Source organism: Notothenia rossii, assembly GCF_949606895.1.
Source record: "Notothenia rossii genome assembly, chromosome: 2".
Lineage (NCBI taxonomy): Eukaryota > Metazoa > Chordata > Actinopteri > Perciformes > Nototheniidae > Notothenia > Notothenia rossii.
In genome coordinates, this window is record NC_136904.1 from 80,550,323 (window position 1) to 80,572,936 (window position 22,614).

The 22,614-nt window shown below is 40.2% G+C and overlaps 1 protein-coding gene across 1 annotated transcript; it reads right to left on the reverse strand.

The window, feature by feature from the left end:
• Positions 1-515: 515 nt before the first annotated feature.
• On the reverse strand, positions 516-21,265 carry LOC307029474 (follistatin-related protein 1-like). Its single transcript, XM_079665541.1, has 11 exons — positions 21,109-21,265; positions 20,944-21,000; positions 8,590-8,691; positions 8,327-8,456; positions 6,743-6,775; positions 6,311-6,441; positions 5,396-5,514; positions 4,934-5,046; positions 4,107-4,217; positions 3,890-3,984; positions 516-1,867 (listed from the first exon to the last, which is right to left on the reverse strand). The coding sequence occupies exons 1-11, from the start codon at positions 21,109-21,111 to the stop codon at positions 1,823-1,825; spliced, it is 939 nt and encodes a 312-aa protein (XP_079521667.1). The 5' UTR covers positions 21,112-21,265; the 3' UTR covers positions 516-1,822.
• Between the last annotated feature and the right edge of the window lie 1,349 nt (positions 21,266-22,614).

Here is a 22,614-nt window from a genome sequence, read left to right on the forward strand (position 1 = left end):
ATGGCTGATGTAGTTAGTTAACACACATTTAGAATCAAAATATAAATGTTAAGATAAAATGCACAAGATGTTCAAGCGTCCAAATGTGGAAATGTTTTCTCATGGACCAGCTAAAATACAGGGATGTTTAAGCCTAAAAGTGCACTTGACCCTCATATTACCTTTACAATGTACTATAATAAGAGTATGAATGTAAAGTTATGCAAGTGCTTCACAAAACATTACCAAAGACAAGAGCAAGAAATGACAGAGAAAATGGCTATTAAGAAAAGCAAGGGAAGAATAACTAAGTTTTGGAAAATATATGTGTGAGAGAAACTGTCTGGTTGATAGGTAATAACAACAATTTTGGATTTTAAAATACTCAGGCAGTCAAATGAGAGTCTACAAGGGAAGTAATGTGTTCCTAATGTATTTGTTATAGGAATAACAGGATGAGGGGGAACTTCCTCTTTCACTTCAGTATTTTGAAATTGTAATTTGGTAAAAACACATACAAAGGGACAAAGCTATGCTATGGTGTATTGGGCTTTATTGGCATACATACATAATCCTTACAGTCTCTGCACCCTTAGTGGAATATAAAGATTTAGCTTGAACCTAATAATACAACTTTCACACAGACATTTATCAAGGATGGAGTCACAAAGCACTGTTTAACTGCTTAACTTCAGCAAAGCACACTCAGGAACACCTATGTGCAGGCAAAGGTAGAAACCATACTTTTTGCAGGTCTAAGGCACTGGTTTTATTGTCAATCCTTCCAATTTAGATACAGGATTTTAACAAATACACATTTTACAAACCAAACTAGTCTCAGCATCACACTTCGTTAGCACACAACCACATAATCACACACACACAATTCATATTCACCCGGTTATTGATGCGTCTACGCTACTATAGCTGAGGCTAGTCCTTCTGTTAGTGATTTTGAAAGCACAGGTATAGCGTTGTTGCTGGGTCCAGAGTAATGTTTTACCTGGAGATGTTTTTACATTATTCAAACATTTCATAAAAACTTTGGTTTTACTTTTCATCATGCTATATTCAAAGATCAGGTCTCACCTTGGTGCAGTTGCTCCACAGTGACAGCTGGACCACTACGTCTTTGTCTCTCAAGACACAGACAGACATGTTTAACCAAAAACCACCAGAGAGACTTGCCTGAGCATAACATGGGAACAACAGTTCCAACTCAAGCTGATAAAACATCGTACATAAACTTGAGCTAAACTAAAGCATAAGAAAGCTAGAAAGGAAAGAAAGAGAAGTGCATTCGTCAAGTAGTGGCCTACTGTGGCAGTTCTATATGGCAACAAAATCAAAATCACTAGTAACTTTACCCACTTGTCCCATCTTCCTGAACCAAGATGCTGATCGTAAAACCTGCGAGGGAGGGGAGAACAATTCTGCAAGTAGTCAGATCTCCAACAGCTCCCGCATTTCAACAGATTAACTCCTAGATCCTTTCAACACTACTTTCTCAAAAAACGACTCCCAAACAGTGAGAACTTGACATGTTTTTTTTTCATAATAACTGTAAAAATATAAGGATTGTAGTAAAAAAATAGCCCCAGCGCTAGTGTAGAGGCAATACCACAATCAAATATGACAGTACTGAACACAGGGGAATCCTATAATACTCTTGCCCCTGAATCTAACAAACATCAACTCAAACACTTAAACATCGTAAAAAAATGTATAATAATTAACAGAGCAAGAAACATGGAAAAGTCAGTATAATAACACATGTTCGCTGAATAAATCAAGTATGGAGAAAGGGTGATGACGTGAATCCTCTCCTTCATTGTTTCCTTATTTAGGCCTCCTTTGTGCTGCTGGACTTCATCTTCTCAACAGTTTCCTGTTTCCAAAACAATGAAAAGGATTGGACAAAAAAAGTGAGATATAGTGTACAATTTATTTAACACACTGGATTTATAATGATGTAAGGAATTTTGTAAAATCTTTGAAAAAAAAATGAAATGTAATGCTTTATTCATGAAAAGCAACATTGATTTGTAGCAATGTCCTTATGACTGAGTTCAGCTACATCTGGTCACCTCAAACTCGCAGCCAGTTTTGTTTACAAAAGCCTCATAAGCTGCCCTTCTGGAGTAGAGTGTACATGACCTTGCTGACTCAGCCATGGACTCAAGCCAGAGCCCTATAGTCCTACATAAATAAGCAAGCACACACACAAGAGCAGAAATGCCACCAAAACATTTTGACTGTAGAGGTTCCAGAAAGATTTTCAGAACTTGGTTCTAGAACTTCATTCCTAGGTTCTAGATCAGAATTCCTGGTCTAGAGCGGTTGAAGAGGCAGCACGTCTTTATGTGTTGTCCAGGAGGTTCCAGCACTTCTTTTTAGACCACTGTTTGTTTCCTTAACACTGGCAGCATTATTCCTTTATGTTCTAAGTGATACCCAGACCTTTTTTAAGCATCAAGTGTTCTACCATTGTAATAGGCTATGTGGTTTAGAGAGCACTTCAACAAGACTCAAATTAAAGCAGCAGGGTGGATTTGGCGTTAGGGCTGCGAAAAATATTACACGATAACAGTGACACTAATAAAACATTTATCTATTAATGACTATGAGTGGACAATTAACAGTTGACATGTTGAGTGACTTCTGACAAATGTAGTTAACATATCACATCATGTTAATGCTGCTATTTTGATTAAACTTAGTTTTATACATCTTTCAGTATTACTTAATCCACAATTATTTTTATTTTACGATTCTTACTTCTGTGTGGCATTGTTAAGAGATTGTGTCGTTGAATTTTCTATGACACGGCTTTGTATTTTTACATTTCTAAATCCTTTAACTGGTTTCACTAATTCCTTCAAAGTATAATTCACTTTTAAGAATACCCAGCTATATATGTTTATGATCGTGAATCATTCACACAAAACCTTAGTTTAGGACATGCCTTCCACTTTACAATCTATATAATAAAATGAAAGGTTGATGATCATTGTAGCGGCCAAAATCCTATAGAACCAAAACAGCCGCTGAGGCACTAGTTAGCGGATCTTACGCAGGGCAATGATCATCCAAGTCCAGACAAGAACCTCTATTTGTGCATTTTATTCCAATAACAAAATGTTTTTTTATCAGGGTGTTTCAAGCCACACAAAGGAAAGCCATAGGAAAGGCTTAAGGAAGAGAGATATAGGAAACCTGTTCATTGTACTTTGTTATTGGAATAAAATGCACAAATGGAGATTCTTGTCTGGATTTGGATGATCATTGCCCTGCGTAAGATCCGCTAACTAGTGCCTCAGCGGCTGTATTAAGTTAATTATCTGTTTTAGTTCTATATGATTTTGGCCGCTACAATCATTTTCTTTCTGCCATATTCCCTTTATTTCATATCCATGGCAAATTCATAGTTTCATCGACCTTATTTAGAAAACATCTCTTTATTTCCCAGCTTTTTCATTTATTGCTGCTCTTTAAAAGCCAAGATTCATAAAATTGCTGATACCCTGGTTCACTGAACTGTGTAAGGTTGGTACAGTCACATACAAATGTACAACTACCAATTCTTATGTGAATTGTTTTTTACTGGATGAGCAGTTTGATTCAAATCCTCTTTGCCCTGGAACACATTGCAAGTAATGAAGGTTATATCCTGAAGGAATATAAAATAAGTCACTTGGGCTATGGCTCAATGTCAGGGATATTACATTGACCTTACATTACGTTTATTCCTATGAGCAGAGGGCAGTGATGGCGCTTTGAAAATACACATTGCAAGTTTTGACTTTGGCCAGGTGCTTTTTTCTGACTTATAATTTACGTGCCATATACACGATGAGCACATTACATACTTTTTCTTGTTGACAGGGGTTTTCAGATAACAAAGACAGACCTGGTGCTTGTTGAGCTCGGCCACACGGAGGTTCCACTCCTCCTCAGTCATCTCCGCCCCAGCATCCAAAGACTCATCCACAGCTGCCGTTTTGTCTGCACAGATAACAAAATAGTCAAAAATGGCCACAAGGCTTTTTATTTCAATGTGTTTGTGTGTGATTAAAATGACCAAAAGAATAAATAGCATAAAGATCATGCCCAGTGTTTCAACTCACCAGTGCAGGTCATAGCAGTGCAAACCCAGTTGCCGCATGCACAAACACATCGGTTACACTCGACCTGGGTCTCTGCTCCGTCCTCATATGTCTCATCCTCCAAGGCACATTCTGCAGAAAGACGCATGGCAAACTTATCAGCCAAATCTGCAGATAGTAGACTGCAGCAGAGTGATAATCGAAGCAGCATTTAACTTTAATCAATTTGCATGGCCAAGACTTGTCAGCATTTAAAAATGCCACATCATCCATTCATCCAGTAGTTTCATTTGAAAGTTGTAGGCCTTTGGCATGTTTTTGCTTACTAATCAGTAGTCAGCGATGTGTGTGTGTGTGTGTGTGTGTGTGTGTGTGTGTGTGTGTGTGTGTGTGTGTGTGTGTGTGTGTGTGTGTGTGTGTGTGTGTGTGTGTGTGTGTGTGTGTGTGTGTGTGTGTGTGTGTGTGTGTGTGTGTGTGTGTGTGTGTGTGTGTGTGTGTGTGTGTGTGTGTGTGTGTGTGAATGTTATTTCTCTGACAGAGCCTCTGCTTCCTGTGAACTTTATCCCACATAAAGCTGCATCACATGACTGAGCAGACTGAAATCAAGACTTCAAGACTCCAGACTGCAAAAGAACCTGTTGTGATGTGTGAACAGCACAGCGATCTGGCAACCTCGAAAGTTGTGAAATGAGAACCGTAGCTAAAAAAAACAAGCAATTTGAGGCAGTTTGCCAATTATCAGGACTGCCTAAGTGAGCTTATGTCAATGCATCCATAAACTATATCTACTGGTGTGTAACTCTTTGTTAAACTATGTCAAAGTACACAAGCTATCACTTTAAGCTCACTCTTCTCTGGTGGATTGAAGCCAGGCTTCAGGCAGTTGAGGAACTCATCAAAGCTCAGCTTCCAGTCGGCGTTGTCATCAGAGAGTTCAATGAGGGCATCAACACACAGGCTCCTGGGAAGCACAGATAAGCACGTTGTAAACATTGGATAAACATTAGCTCCTCCAGTGGCAGCACATTGCAAAACAAAGAAGCATACAGAAGAAAGAATAATGAGTGTTGTATCCCGCAGAGTACAGGTGTTTATTCCAGTGCAGGCTCCCACAGGAGGCCTTCAGTAAAGTTTAGCTTGGTTAGATAGAGTTCAATGATTTTCCCTGTCTAGCTTTAAATAGCACAGCCCCACACAGATATGGATCTGCATGTGCAAGCATTGCCACAGCGGAAAACTTTGACACAGTTTGGGTGGAACATTGCAAACAGTGGCAGTTTTTCATTTTCCCTGCCAACAACCACACTGACCTGAGCAGGTTGTTGCTCTCCTGGTCTGCGTAGGACTGCAGCTCCACAACAGAGTCATTTTGTCCGATGAATTTGAGCAGCTCTGAGGAGTCCAGCTGGGAATCACCATTGTCGTAAGACTGCAGAAACGTACAGAGAAACATGAGAGAGACAGTTAATGCTTTTGTACAGTAAATATGAACAATCAAACTAAATATTCACAATTAATATATTACTTATTGGTGTTTTTGATAAACACATCAGTCTAGGACACAGGTACATTTGCCATCACTGCCACCAAATGCAGCTAGAGCACACCAGTTGCCATGACAATCTTCCTGTAAAGATGTGGTAAAGTCACTTTGTCATGAAAACTTAAAGACTGCCTCTACTTACAGCCTGGATCTCTTTTGTGATATTTTAGAAATGAGGCTGGGACAGCAATGGGTGTTGGAGCATGAAAAACGATATCAATTAATTTTTTGGCATGTATCTTCATATAAATGCTCATCACATTAAATGAACACCAGGGCTGCATATTAACCCGAAGGCTCTATTTTTATTGTCTGTGTAGGGCAACTTAACAAAGGGTTAGACCATGAGATGCTAAAGTTAGCTATAAATATACTCTCAAATTATACAACGTATTGTTATGCTGGGACAAAAAAGAAAAAGAAATTAAGCGAGTTGCACAAATTGTTCAAAGAACCATCTTCCCATTCTGCTTTAATGTCATTCATGTACTAAGAAATAGAGGAAGGGTTCCAGCTGACATGCTTGAAAGGTCTGCTACATAAACAATTAGACAGAGTCGGAGGTGGCTCTAAGGAGAAGAGGGTTTGGAGAATGTCCACATGAATATATAAACTTGGGAACAATTGTGTGCACTAATTGAAACTGGGTTCATTCTGTCCTGTACAGAGAGAAAAAGCCGACCTTGAAGTACTTGAGCAGGATGTCAGAGAAGTTGGATCCCTTGGCAAACCATCCGTCTGGGACCACCTCAGTCTGCAGCCACTGGATCACACGACCCCTCAGCTCATTGCGGTCAGCAGCATAGCAAACCACTGCAGGGGAGGGAAGATTTCCATAGGTCAGCAGCATTAATGAATAATCCAAAGGGCAACATTTATCTGGTAAGCTATCATGTTTCCATTAGTGTATACGTCAGAAGTTCCATATTAATCAAGTGCTTTCCATTAGACTGTAAAATATAGTTATTGCACAGACATAGTGAACATACCCATAACCCACCTGGGAAACATGGACTTAATCAAAACACAAAAGAGGTACACCAATAAAAAATCATTTAATTCGATTTTTGTTTTTTACGTGGCTAATATACAATATACTAATACAAAAACTCACCTGGGCTGGCAGCGGCCTTTTCTGTTTTCTTCTCTAAAACAACAGAGAAAGACAAGAACATTTAAAACAAAAACATGCATTGACTTGATTCAGAATAATGGAGATAAACTTGGTTGCGACTGAGAATTAGGCCAACGGTCTGCATAGAGTACAGCGTGATGTAACTATTTTCCCTAAATACTTTTTCTGCCACAGCACTGATCAATGTCAAGTTCAGCGGGGACAAAGTGTCATATCACCCAGTGACAGTGGTTAAAGTTCACTCAAGATAAGATGCTAATATTACATTATTTCAGAGATAAGTCAAGGCCAGGAGTCAGCAGGGACATGTGGATGGCCCTATATTGTTCACTAGCCACCCGATCACTTCAGGTATCAAGTCCATGAAAAAATGGCTGCTTCTGAGATCACACACTAATCCGTTCAATTAACTCCTAACAGTATGATCAGCACCTCTACCAATTAACAGATGAGCCATCCACTGAGATAAATGTAACATTTGTGATATTGGGCTATATAAATAAACATTGATTGATTTATTGATGATTGATGAGCCAAATGCTGTCGAATGTTAAAGATACAAAGCAGGCTTTTAGTTAATATTTGAGATTCTCAAGTGTGTGTGGTTGATTAAAATGGCGGCTCCGTTGTTTAGGGTGAGTATGAAGTCATGTTGGGATAATAAACTTAGGAGCTTAGGGGTCCAAATTGGGCGAATGCTCAAATAACAAAACAATAACAAGGTTAGATTTATATTTGAGCTTCTACCCTCAGTTGACTTCCCACATATCCCTGTAATAACATTACATGTTATTAGTTTCAGGAGTCCCTGGACTCATATTTTACGACAGATTACTTTCTGATTGGGTTATATGCAGTGAGGAATATTACATTTATAAAACCAGAGCATTGGTATTGGATCATTGAGGGCATCAGCAGGTTATCAGGTGCAAAGACTTTGATCGCTACATCTTTACTCAGTAACACCGTGACATGCTAACCATTGAAGTGTTATTGTTGGGTTATGTATCTATCACACTGATTCAAACAATGTCAGTAATTAATTAGAAAGGATGAACAGGGTAAAGGGTACAGCTACCACATTCAGTTTTTCAATAGCACGATAACTAGAGGAACGTTTCTCAAGGGTTCAACGTAGCTAAAGCAAAACGTAGCACAGGAAAAAATGTTGGAATATGGTTTAAAAAAGACCCCCTCTGCTTCCATCATACTCCGAATTGGCACCAGGTAGAAAAAGCACCCTTGACTATCAGAACACTTAATGGCCCTTGATAAGAACATACCGTACTTGTAATATTCAATGATAAAAAATTTACAGTCTTAACCTCACTCAGAGGTGTAATTTATTGGGATAGTAATAGAGACATTTGATAAAGCAGTTGATGATGCTAAGGTTGGCTTAAAACCTATGTAACAGTTATCACATGCCAAAACAAAAATCATAAGTCATTTTATAATGCATTTTATGAAGCATGGGCATCATAGATTATGTGACTCAAACTTTCAATGTTAACTCGTTGTTGAAGTTGTTAAAGATCAACAGGGACGTTTTAGTTCACCAACCATGGCAGTGTCCATCGTGGGCCACCTGGACCTTCAAGCCAGTCAGACAGGCATCCCTGTGGAGCTCACAGTGATTCCTGTAGGTCTTAGAATTACTGCCACACACTGACCTCTTGTGGGGCTTACAGCTCTGCAAAGACATGGGGAGAGAATACAGCTGAAAACTAGGGGAATAGGTATTTTTGAAAGGTTACCACTTTTTCATTGTGTTGAAGTAATGTCCCCTGGTCTCTACAGAGTCACATACTGTATGTAATACTCACCTCTATACACAGACAGCTGGGCTCCCCTTTCTCTGTGACAGCACACTCTCTGCCAGCCCCACAGAACACATTAGCACACACCTTGCTCTTGCTCTGCAGCTCCTGAAAGAAAGGAAACAAATTCAAAGTTGTTATTAATTACTAGGCACTTTATAAACATTATTGATTTTTACAGATTTCACCCACAGGGCGGCGCTGTTGCCCAATTAAATTAACATACACATTGATAGGCATTGGGAAGTTGCCAACCACATTTTAAACATGTACTAACCACAAAGTTTCACATTGAACCATCAAACTTCCTCACAGACATATACATTGACCGTTTCCTCTTCACTCTGTTAACCAGTATCGTATCTCTTCCTTGAATACATCCGGAAATGAAGAGGCTCTCTGGTTTAATACTTCCCCTTTTTTCTGTTTGTTAATGAGAAAGATATTCCTATAGAATACAATTCCTCTTAAAATTGCTCACAATGGACAATGACATTTGAAGAGCAGCTCCTGAAACAGGAAATGTAACATTCAACTATGCACGTACTGTATCCTCACACACACCAACACGCAGCTGCTATACAGATAAATAATGGTCATTAAAGGAAGATGAAAAATAACTAGTAAAACTAAGTAACATTAAATATACGTATCAAAAACAAATAAGTTAATTCATATTCTAAATCTTTGATTTTAAAATGTCTATTTTTCCATGAAATTCGTTTTTTTCCCAACAATTTTTATACAGCCAAAAAAAAGCCAAATAGCCAAAAAAAAACTGTAAGTGTTGTCTTTTCTCCTCAACACTTCATTTTAGCAAACACATCCAAAGACACTAATCAACTCTGCTATCCTGAAAAAAATGACACCATTTCCCCTTTAGGAGGCGCTAACTCACCAATATGGTAAATTCAAATGGTCATTACTTTAGGGTTATTCTTCTGACTCACTTGGAAACACAATTCACCTACTTTCAAAAACCTTATAGAGTATGCTGTTAATGATTAAGACATTCATAACCAAATACAGCTGCAGCGATGACAACATATCTCGGTTTGAGGTATTGGAGACAAACTGAAGACAGAATGAGAGGCAAGCAGGATGAGACTTCACATGCGTCAGTTAAACTTTTATTTTCGAAAACATAGTCAGTCTAATTTTCTCTTGTTGACGCTTGCCTTTGTTTCCTTGTCTTTTGTTTGTTTATTGAATATCACCAGAGGACTTGCCAAAAAATGAGTTCACTAGAGCTAAAAATCCAACCAATCACAAGACGCCAAGCAAGCGGAGGTCCTAGAGCTGCTTTATGACCCTCATTACTTCTCCCTTACTCTATCTGTGTGTATTTGTATTTGTATAAGTGTGTGTGGGGGTTTGTGTTTGCCTGTGTACAGGGTGTTTCCACATCTGGAGTCTGAGCTGTGTTTTCCTTTGGGCCCATTCCCATGCTCAGTGAAATATGTTCTCCTCCCTGTTTCTCCAGACTCCCCTCCTCCTCTTTAAGCTGCTGTTTCCTGCAAGAGCGAGACAGAAAGTTGGCCCTCCATGTGTAAGTGCACGTGAGCTGGCTTCCAAGCTGCTGTGTGTGTTTGTCCAAAGTCTGGTATGTAGGTGAACCTGGAGCTGGATTTCTGTGACCAAACTCTCATAAGCTCACTAATGAAAGAATATAACAAGATGGATGCTGGGAGAGGGGCGGCAGTCACATGCATGTGTTGCAGTGCAGCAGCGTTAACCCTGAAGTGGTCAGAGGAGAGGGATCGTAGGGTTTTGCTTCATTTCTATGCATACTTTTAGAGACACGCACATATTTGCACTCAGGAGTTGAGGTCATGGAAAATCTTCAAAGCGATCCCTCTGGCTTTGAGCATGTTGGACAATTCCGTTTGTTAGACACAGCTGGGCGAGAAGCTTGTTGAAACCTGTAGAAACCTTCGATGAGATCATGAATAATGGATGGGCGGCTTAGATAAAGCTGGTGTAAACGTAGAGCTCTGACCATCTCTATAACCAGCAGAGGAAGCGTTTCTGAAGTGGTTTGTTGCTATGGTGAAAGCATGTTCAGGTTCCTGTTTTGGAAAGATCACAGAGGTGTCAATCAAAAGAGGCAAATGGAACCAAGTCCCTTAGTTATATCACAGCAGAGTGTGTTCAGGATTTATTATTGACACAGACTGTACAAAAACAATGGACAATCGACTGTAATGTCACCAAACCACTCTTCAACACACCAGGGAAGGGAGGCTGCCTTATGTGGACATAAATCATGCCTGCATGGAGCCTTCATTGTTGCTATGAACTGGAGCGGGCAGACATGCATCATCATCAAGTACTGTTGTTGTCCTTGTTTTGGCTCCTAACCTTGCCTTGGTCACAATTCAAGGCTTACATAGAACCCGGACAATATTTATCTCCCTGTGTGACTCTAAATCTGTCATATTCAGCTATTTAGTTTGAGTTATATTTGATAAAAATGCACATATTTTCTGGTTTCAATACTCTTCTTTGATAGAAAAAGGTTATATCATTGAGTTGTTGACATTCGAACAACATTGAGGACATCCTCTCGGGCTTTGGACACAATGACCATGGATTTCCTAATTCTTACATTTTATAGAACAAACAACTTATCCATTAATCAAGAGCGAAAATAGCCGTTTGTTGTACCCGTATTTAGGATTAAGAGTTTCAGAATTGAGGCTTTTAAACTCCACTCCTGCACACATTGCATACATTGATAAGGTGTTAAAGCATGACAGTATCCTGGCTTTCTACCACAGTAACAGATGGCAAATTCAGGTGTCTCTCGACCAAGGTAATTTTTGTTTCAGAAACCAAGATTAAGACCATAATGTCAACATGCTGAAACACAACCAGTATTCTCTGCAGACCCCACCATGGGTGGATACTACAGCGCATGCAACACACTCATTAACCTAATCACCATCAGAGCAAACATAACCATTTTTTGTCTACAACTCAGCACAAAAAATAACAAACACACCCGCTGTTTGTGTCCTACTAAAATGACATACATTTTTCATTACAGCCAACAAATGATGCAATATTTTCCTTCACATTAAAAACCAAACACTGGAGCTATAGCTCAGGTACGTGACTGGTGAGTCATAACAGATTAAACAGAGGTGTTAATACAGAGAGCTGCCTCAAGCATTAAACTGATTGCATATACAGTGTACACATTTCACAGCTCATTTTCCTCTGTCCCTTTTCTTCCATTTCTTTGTGTTTTAATCTTTTAGTCAAAAGGTTACAATTATTTAAAGGTTTGAAGAAGATAAAAAGATGAGTGATATTTCTCAAAACCCTCAAGTGCATATTTAATCTTCCTAACTCTGCGTGGTGCCTTACAATTCAAGTCAAGTATACTTTTATTTCTACTCTGCGGTAGCTCTCTCTGTCATGTCATCTCACTCTCAGTACCATGCCCTTTTTTAGGCTCCAAGAGATATGTCAGTGATCCGAGACCAGTTTTGCAGGGCTGGATATGAAAGAGAGGAAGAAGAGGATGAAGAGGCTTTAAATAAAGTCTGAAGAAACAGGTAGCTGGTGAAGATAAAAGACGAAAGGCAGGAGATTGTGTGCACTCTAAAGTCAATTTCGGCGTCATGCTAAGGCCGACTGCAGTTGAAGGCAATATATTTCCGCTTCATTAAAAAAAAAAAAAAAGCCTATTTCATTATTCACTGCTGATAAGGCCGAACAGAAAGGCTAAACCTGCCCCCAATAACACATGAAAAACACATTAAAACCTCGTTCTGCATGTCTTTCAGCTGTACATGCACAACCGTATGAGAAATGAAGCCTATCCGCCATTTACTGCATGTTTTGTGCATATGTGTTTGTGTGTCACTGTGTGTGTGAGTGTGCATATTGGTGTGTTCCCGGTGACGCTCCATTGATCTAGCCGGCGATTCGATGCTTCTCTCCCATGGGTGTCACTTTAGAGACACGGTGAATCCATTCCCACAGTGCACCCTGCCCCCTCATTAACATAGCGAACATTGATTTACGGATTGTAAACAACCTTCCCTGGATGAGCCTGCAGTGATAAACAGCCTACTGGACATAACTTTTAAAAAACAATACTTAACTTTAATTATTAAATACCGCAATTAAACCTTGTGTTGGTAATTATAAAACAGTATGACTTTCTGTAGCAATCAAGATTAGTTTAATCAGCTTGATTGGTGTATTGAGCACACAGAGCTTCACTTAATGCAATCCAATACAACAGCCCAGCAGTAAACACTGTTCATATTGAGCTTTCCCAACACTGTTTGAGACGTTGATTCAGCGCTTGGCTCATTGTGGAGGTTTTACTTTCCTGGGCTGTAGAATTGTAACACATCACAGCAAAGGTGAAAGGTTGTTCGGCTTTAGCAGCATGCATCAGCTTCTCTATGTGATGTTTCCATTATAGCTGAATATAATAAGCTGCAGAAAGATAGGATTTGTTCTGTTTTTTTACGAGATGTATTGCATGAAGCTAGATGTAAGCGTAAACTTCAAAGATACAAACGTTCGACAAAACATGTTCCTCTTCCCCCTACGGTAGCCTGGTGAGTGTTTTTATGAATAAAATATTAAGCTTTTGACAACTTGAAATGTTAAAATAAAATCATCTCAGAAGGGTGAAAGAATATGGGAGATTAATGTGGTTTTTATTCACTCTAGTCACTAATATGAATTACTAATCTATATGCCACGCTAGAAAAAATGCTGCAAAAAAAACAAGAAAAGAATAAATGATTACAAGATTTAAAAATGGTTGAGATGCTTTTTCGGCATCTTACTCCCAAAAACTTAAAGTTATTCTTCGACTGAAAGTATATTTCAGAACTCACAATGAAGATGACAGGAGCAGCTGAGACAGTTAATTCATAGCAGACATTAAAGCTTCCATCTGTGTGCTGTCTCAATTAAAATGTTTAGCTGCTATTAATGAAAAGTTAGGCTTAAAACATACTTCTAACAATAATTATTATGTAGAACAATTTATATGATATGGTTGTTTTTAGAACAAAATGGATATTTGGTACATATGAAGGAATAAAAGGAGAAGTTCGACATTCTGAAAGATACACTTTATCCATTGTCGAAAGTAAAGAGGATAAATTCCATTCATGTATATTAATATGAATCTCCAGCTAGCAGCAGATTAGCTTAGCATAAAGACTTGAAAAAGGGAAATCAGCTAGCCCGTCTCAACGAAGAAACCTCCAAAGTCAATGAACAAGATTGAAAGAAAATAAAAAACGCCAAGTCGTAGGAATTATTTCTTTTAAATTGTGTTCGGTTTGTCCAGAGTATTTACAAGTATAAAAAGTTAAAGTGTGAATCTTGATGTAACTTTATTCAGTTTATTTCCAGACTAAAATGACTTTATTTCCTATATCATGTACTTCACTGCCAACAAATTGTCTCAGACGGACGGACAAATGCACGCACAGCCAGGCAATGCAACCCACTGTTTGATAAGCCTGTTTTCAGTAGGAGAAACAATGAAGGTGGAAAAAAAGATGAAGCAAGGTGAAGGACAGGATTAGAGGTAGGGGGTGTACATTCCTGAGCTTTGTTTAACCTCAGCTGGGGTCCGACAGAGTTCGTCTTGAACCAAAATCTCCTCAGTATCTAGGTCAGAGAGGTGCCGGCTCTCCCCCTTCCTCTTCCCTCTGTCTCAGATTGTCCAGCTCTGTTAGTACATGAGACCATGCCGGGAGCAACGAGAAGACAGGGGGGGGCTCCACTGCACCTCCCTCTCACTTCTCTTCCCCTCGAACCAGAAGAGAAGTGGAGCACAGCCAAAGCAGAATAAGAACCACTCGTACACTAACTACAAACCACGAGGAATTTAAACAAGCTTGTGACTTAATCCATCCCACAGGGGAGAAACATAACAGACGATCATTGGTTCCAGTTTTTAAAAGCTATAGAATTTCCCATCAATAATTCAAGTGACTTCATTCTCAAATGACAAGCATTTTCTTCCATGTTAAACCATTCAACTGTATCTTTGTATATACCAAATCAGGTTTAAGCCTCATTGCTTTCGTACTTCACAGATCAGAAATACTCACTCAACCCCCAACAACAACACAATAATGAGGCCAAAGTGAGAGTACTTTCAGTGTGTACTAAAGATATGAGAAGTACAAGTGGTCTCGAATGCTTTACGGTGGACCAGGTCTGAGATGCAGAAACAAAGGGACTCTGTGTAACGACCAGTATACACGCAGATCTGCCTGTTATCCTTCTCCCTGTTTCTTATTCAGTGTGAAAGGAATGCACCAACGGACAGGATGATGTCACCCAGTCTGCAGCCTCTTATTTTACACCCACAGGCCCCGTTGTTCAAGAGCTGAAATTTAACAACTACACCCTGAAAGAAAGAAGAAGAAGAAGAAGAAGAAGAAGAAGAAGAAGAAGAAGAAGAAGAAGAAGAAGAAGAAGAAGAAGAAGAAGTAGAAGAAGAAGTAGAAGAAGAATGGACAAAGGAATGAAGGATTGAAGGAAGTTAGATAAAGTCAAACACAGTGAAAGTGAGAGAGGGAGAATAAAGAAAAGCAGGAAATTAGTCACACTCTGGGCAGAGCCACATCCGCTAGCAGTTAAAATGTCAGCGGAGAACATAAAATGCTATGAACAGCAGCAGCCCCAGTCTCCCCTCCCCTGTGCACGCGGTTGTCCCCCTGCTGGGACAAAAGTATCCCCTCTCCACCACCTCACCTTTGGAAATCCCCGAGGGAACTGTAACACTTTAATCCGTCTCAATTCATCGACATTTCTTGTCATCTTTTTCTGCATAAAGTACAGATTGTGTTTGTTTGTTCTCTAATCATTGATCCAATCATTTCCCCCCATGTCCTTTTACTCTCTTATTCTCTCCATCTACTTTGCCACCTTTACCCCCCCCCCCCCCCCCCCCCCCCCCTTTACCAACCCACCCCTGCTGGTTCTGGGCATTTTTCCACTGACAGGAAAGGAGAGATGAAGGGGAGGGAGACAGGGAGGGAGGGAGGGCTCTTGCTAGACGCAGGCCAAAAGAATGAGTAGATTCCCTGCCCTCTTCTCTGCTCCCTTTCTGAGGCCAGTATTGGGGCTAAAGGCTGGAACATGTTTTTAGAAGGAAGAGGCTCATTTAGAGACTGCGTGACGTGTGCAGCCAATTAAAATCTGTTCAAAGACCTCCACCTTTATCATGTCCATGTCCAACAGTCAGAGGGGATGTGATGATAAATCCATACAACTTAATCTGGGACACAGAACATTTCTCGTAAACTCTGACAAGGCATGTCTACATCTTAATGTTTCCTGTACGCTATAGAAAACCTTTGGGACATTTTTCATGTTGGGTTCAACTTGGATAAATAACCAGCCAATTCATCAATAATGAAAAAAAGTCCACAAAAGCGTGATCCTTAATTCAGCGCCAACTGTGCCTAAACTCTTCGTAAGGACATTGGTTCAGTGTTATTCCATACTACTGAATCATTCAATTTGTTACTCTGCTTTGAATTTCTTGTATACTTTCTTAAACTTTAAAGCAACACTATAGTTTGTATTAGGTACAACACATTTAAGGCAGCTCCATTTGCTAAATAAAGGTATTTATATGTGTTTAAAGCTCAGAAAAGCTAGTAAGATGAACTCAGAGTTCAGGAATGAAGCTCAATGCTTAACCAATTTAATCGTTTGAGAGGAATGCTTGTTTACTTAATTTGATGACTGGATTTATGATCTCCACAGGACTTGCAATAAAAGTTTTCCTGACGATTCTGACCTACAGTATGTTGAACTCACAGACGCCATGCCTTGCTTATAAAAGTTACTAATAACACTGTACTTTTACTAAGCAAGCATTTCCTTGTAATCAAGTGTTTTTTAAAGTATGATATTGCAACTTTACCTTACAAAGAGATAGTTTAGCTTAGGCTTTTTGAAGTGAGGTAAAAAGGTTATTACCTACAGTGTTTACTTTGGTGAACTCTCACTAACCCTTTAAAAACACTATGGCAACACAACAACACAAACAAACTAAACACTCAAGGCAGCGGTAGAAGATCAATTCCCATATGTTCTCAACGAAGTCTGGTGGTAGCTTGTTCGAAAGGGCTTTTTTTTACGGCAAGGTAAAGCGGAATACATATTCTAAATATAGCATACACTTAAAGGTGGGGTAGGTAAGTTTGAGAAACCGGCCCGAGATCCACTTTTTGTTATATTCCATGGAATGCTCTTAACATCCCGATAGCAATGAATATCTGAAGTGCTTTGACAAAAAATCCATAAAAATATGTCATCTGTGGAAGCCGTAGCGCTGTAAAAAGCACGACCAATAATCTGAGCCGGCCCGGCTAAAATAACTGGATGGCCGACCTGCCTGTCAGCCTTCCATCTGTGCACAAACTTATCTCGTGCCCTCATTGGTCATGTGCGCGTTCGTGTGTGTTGGAGGAGGGGCAGATTTTTTCCGGCTGTGTATTTTCAAATTCTAGCCCACTCGAGCTGGTTTCTCCAAAATGACCTACCCCACCTTTAAACTAATATTGATTTTTTAAATGTTGTCCTTTTTTAAGTGGCTAAAATACCCAATATATGTTAAATTGCTCACAAACTCAGTATATTAAGTGTGGTCTATTCCTTTGAAGTTGTAAAAGTCTGTTCTGTAGCTGACACTGATGTTTGGATAATCCTTTTTTTTGGCATGGCTGCTGTGTTATAGCCCACATCTCTGATCACAACTTATCACAAGAAAAAATCCTTCCATTGCATAAACCACTTCAGAATAAAAACTGTGTGAGCGAGCCACTTTCAAGCAGCAGAAGTTGTCAAGGCTCTCTGGTTAATGGTAGAAACATTTAACAGTGACATTTGCAGAGAATAATGCTGGCTAATGCTGGCGTTCGCCCATCTCTTAGGACCAACTGACTCATGTTCAACTGCTGTTCACATTGAACCCTTCTCCACTTCGGCCTTCAAAGTTCTCGTTTGAATATTTGCTACTACCACCAAGATAATGCTGGTTTAAACTCATCCTCCAATCACCCCGTTTTCACCACCAAACTGCATTTGAGATGCAGCGCCTGATCTCAAGGTGCTTCCTCTACACGGGTCGCTGGAAACAATGAAGATGTGTGGTGGAAGTAAATGTAGAGCACACGTTTTTTTTGTGTCAGAACATTTTTTTAGGCAATTTTGAACTGAAGTAAATCAGAGCGTCAAACTATTACTTAGCACTTCACAATAATAACTCATTGCTGTTGACCATCAGCTACAAAGAGGCTAGAAAGACAAACTGACACCCTTTATGGCCTGAATTCAGGAGGCCTCTTGTCCTGATTATACTATACGTTTAACTTTGATTGTGTATGAGTAAGTAAATATGTCACATTTTCATGATCTGTTGCCCCTTCAGTAGACTTTCTGTAGCTCCTTGTCATTTGACTGTGTGTGTTAATTTATGTGTGCCTTTGAGTGCAGACTGCCGGTAATGATAAGACACCAGTACAGCTGGTAAGCTAAATGAGGACTCCTTTTAAGCCAAGCCAAGAGTGAAGAGAACACACTGCAGGGACATGAAACAAGTACACCCCCCTTTTCTTTCTGTCTCGCTGCACAAGTCTTACCTCACCCACAATCTCCCTTGCTATAATTGCATGACTGTGGCTCCATCTCCTTTCTGTTTTACATCGCGCCCTCTACAATCCCTGCGCAGAATCCATGACTGGATGTTGGGCTACAGTAATTAGAGCAGGCTGATACAGACAGAGGACACAGCGTCCCCTCATGTTCCCTCCACCTGGGCAGATATTTTTAGCCCACCTTGAATGAGCGAGAACAGGCATCAACATGGTGGCAACATGGCGGGGTGTAAGAGACGCTCAATCACAGTCGGCTACAGTTCCAGGGCTTCAACAAGGGAGCCAGCTCCAAAATACTTAATTGTCTCAACTCTTGGACTGCCTAAGAGGAAAGGAGGGCTTGTTGCGCTGACTTTCTCCTGCCATCTGTGTTTTCCAAGATCCAGAGCCGCTGCAGATAACTAAATTAACCTCTGTCTCATTCCACCCAGTCACAGCGGATGAGGCAGGATAAAACACTAACACTGCATGCCACAAAACAAGTAAAGTAAACACTGCTTTCTCTCTCTCTCTTTATATATGCAAGTGTGTGCACACACACATGTCCCCCGAGGCTGAAAACTCTTATGACTTTCACTACGCCTGCATCTCGACCTCCTTTGCATATCAAGCTCCCGGCGTGTTTGAGTAAAACATCAACATCTTATTCACAAGATGCGTATCTGGTTTCCTGCCTGCACACACGCAGTTTTCCAACACCGGCTTGTCATCAAACGCTGCAATTTCTCACCTCAGGAAGCACACAGGCATTCTCCTTCGTAATATTTTAGGAGTGAGTGTCCAAATTTGAATACCCTGCATTAAAATCCTGAAAATAAGCACATCAGTTCACACACACAAGCCCTATGTCCACCAGTGTGTCCAGCTCCTTCATGCCATGTATGTAACACACATCCCCTTACCTAACCTAAATACACCCTGCAGGCTCATTAGGTCCAGTTTTGCTCCGACTTGTTGACCTCCTTTAGACGACACACAGGAATGCCAGGACAGGCCCTTCCCATGGCCAGTGCACAGGCCATATATCATAAGGGTAATTACCTTTGGAGAATAGATGCCTTTCTAATGCCTCCCCATTAACTTTGGTGGGTACACTCCACAGACTCTGCTGTGTGCTCTGTCTTTACCATGCCATACCTCACAGATCACGGTCATGAATCCAATAAACGCGAACACAATGGCACATTTTCCAGCCACTGGGCAAAGGTAGGGAAAGCAGTTGAAGGTCATGGGAGGGCCTGCATGTCAGACTGTGAGTGATGTCATAGCTGAAGACACTAATGGCCTTCTGTGTGAAGCTGTAAAGATAGACTAGGCAGCGAACAATCGGTTTATCTTGAGTTTCACATTTGGTGTAGCTGTTTGAAAGATGTATCCTCTAATCAGGCTACAGCTATTCCCCCTGTTTATTTCCTCAGCATGCATCTGTTGTGCAGGTCAACAGAGGAGTCAACACAAAGCCAGGTGTTCAACAGCTGTGCACGGTGAGGTTAAGACCATCAACCACCACCTGGTGCGTGTGTGTGTGTGTGTGTGTGTGTGTGTGTGTGTGTGTGTGTGTGTGTGTGTGTGTGTGTGTGTGTGTGTGTGTGTGTGTGTGTGTGTGTGTGTGTGTGTGTGTGTGTGTGTGTGTGTGTGTTGTGTGTGTGTGTGTGTGCGTGTGCTTGGGCGTGTTTCTATTTCTTAAAGAAGCAGTTTGACATTTCGGGAAACAGGATTTTCACTTTCTCACAGGCAGTTTAATGAGAATATGGAGGTGTACATCCCTCTGAGCCATCAGGCCAGATAATCTAACAGCACTTTATCTCTGTGTTTACTCAGAGGTAGGACTACTTAGCACCGCAGTGTGAGAGCAATAAGGTGAGTATTCTCACAGCTCTGCACTCACAACCCCAGTGTCCACAGACAAACACACATACTCTCAGACTGACCACCCAAACACAGTATTTGTTTGCCATCAGAGCAGTTGCCAGTCGGCGGAGCGTTTTGTGCTGAAGCATCCTTTAATATTGATGATGAGGGCCATGAAACCCAGCGCTGAGCTTGCGGTGAGATGTACACAGACTCCAGCCCTACTTTCTTTTCTTTGCACAGCTGCCTGTCACTCTTGTGTCCTCTTACTGCAGCTTTTGCTGTGTTAACCTCACAACTCCACAAAATAAAAACCGAGACTGTATTATTATTATTTTCTGTGTCTGTATGTGTGTGGTCCAGCACCATGCAAAATGTGAGTTTTTGTTTCAGATTACAGACACTAATACATGCCTATGAAACAGCATTAGGCCTATTTGGGCAAAACTTTCCAGGATTATAAATGATGTCCCTGTTGAAATAAAACGTGCAATTCATTTCAAACCTGAGTCTGATTGTCTTCACAATTGTGCTCATAATTGCCATTGTTGAGTGGCAACGACAATGGCATAAATGGATCTCCTTGAGAACAAAATAAAATCTCTAACAAGGCACACAGCACCGGGTTGTGTCATATAATAGACTGACTCAGACCTTTTTCCAGATGTTTTCTAGCTCGTCTAGCTTTGTGAACAAAGCTGCTGTGTTAATGTGCCTCCAGACGTTCCAGAGTTATGTGTGGAAAAACGTTTAGTACATGTAAGGTAACGTTTTGCACTGGTTGAAACCCTACAGAGAAAACTACTAGTTTCAGAGTAAGAAAAAACGTTTTAGCCAAACTTACCTCAGCGTTGGAGGCAGCTACAGCCAGCAGAAGCAGTACGGAGACACTTCCCAACATCTGGGCACGAGAAAAGAAAAAGTAAGAGTTAAGCAAATCCATCACACCAGTTCCTCGGCATGTTGAGGAAACTTGAAAGAAAATGTCACATTTTTTGTAATACGTTACCATTTTTCGTAGAAGCTGCTCGGCTCGGGTGTGTGTTCGGAGGAGAAAGGGAGCTGGATGTGTGTCGGAGGCAAGCAGGAGGTTCCGAGATTTCAGGAAATTTGAGGAGCACTGAGGAATTCGTGCCAGCCCGTCAGTCTCTCCTCCTCTCTGCGCGCCGCGGCCAATCAAAATGTCTGGAGCCCTCCGAGGACGTTTACACCAGAGGAGAGGAAGAGGGGGAGGAAAAGAGGAAAAGAGGAAAGTGTGTGTGTGTGTGTGTGTGTGTGTGTGTGTGTGTGTGTGTGTGTGTGTGTGTGTGTGTGTGTGTGTGTGTGTGTGTGTGTGTGTGTGTGTGTGTGTGTGTGTGTGTGAACCTCTCCTGAAAAATCACCTTAGATCGTAATTACTGTTGCGCGCGTGTGCGTGGGGAGGTCCATCATTTTTAGATATTATCACACGCCTCCAGTAGTCCATTATTTATTCTAAGCTAACTAAAATATATAACATGTATCAAACAATCAGTTATTTAGATTGATTAAGTTGTGTTAATTGTTCAATGGTAAAAGTTGGTTTCAGTTCTTAGTTTGTGTGATAGACTATAAATTGATGAAACTGCATGTTTAGCCACTAGGGAGCAGAATAACTAGCAAAACCCAGCTGAGAGATTCGCATTCTTGTGAATAAAGTAGCAGGGCTACAATCGAATATGTATATTTAATTGGCATACAACACTAGATTTCCATTACATTTGTGGATATTATTTTGGCTTTAGAGGAAAATGTCTACCTGCTGCAGCTTGAAATAGCGCTAAAAACAATAAAAGACACAGGAGAGGATGAATACTACAAACATAACAAAGAGCAAGTTCACATTACATCTAGCCATACTACATTTAAAATATTTCTTGTCCTTTTGCAATACTAACAACACTTGGTAATAATGCGACCGTCCTTATTACGTTTTAGATAGAATTGTCCTCTGGAAATACCCATGTTTAAAGCTAATCAAAACTGAAAAGGTCCCAATATTTTATTCATCCTGCTAAAATCTGGGAGCCTCTTTTACGACATAAGTAATGACGACTGAAATAAAAAAATGTAAGTTCGAAAATGTGCAACATAACTGAAATCCTCCTGACATCATTACCATAATCAAAATGTTACCCTTAAGCCGATAAAGGAGAAACATCCCTTTTGTGATGCTGTTATGGCCTCTGTCTAAAATAGATGCAATTGAATTGGATAATAAAGCATAATAAAATTGCTTTTTGTTTGTTTGTCTCTTTTTTTTTTTTTTACTTACATCACAATAGTTTATACTATTATAACGGTTAGAAGAAGGATAGGTTTATGTTTTAGATTTTTCTTTGCAGGTCCGTCATGTCTTATTATTTCTGTCTAAAATCATATTTCAGCTGTTACATCAATAATATAAAACCCAGTTCAAGCTCAAGTATCTTTCTAGCAATTTCCTCCAATCAGATCCTACATCCAGTAAAAACCCTGTGCAGAAAGCTCTCTTACT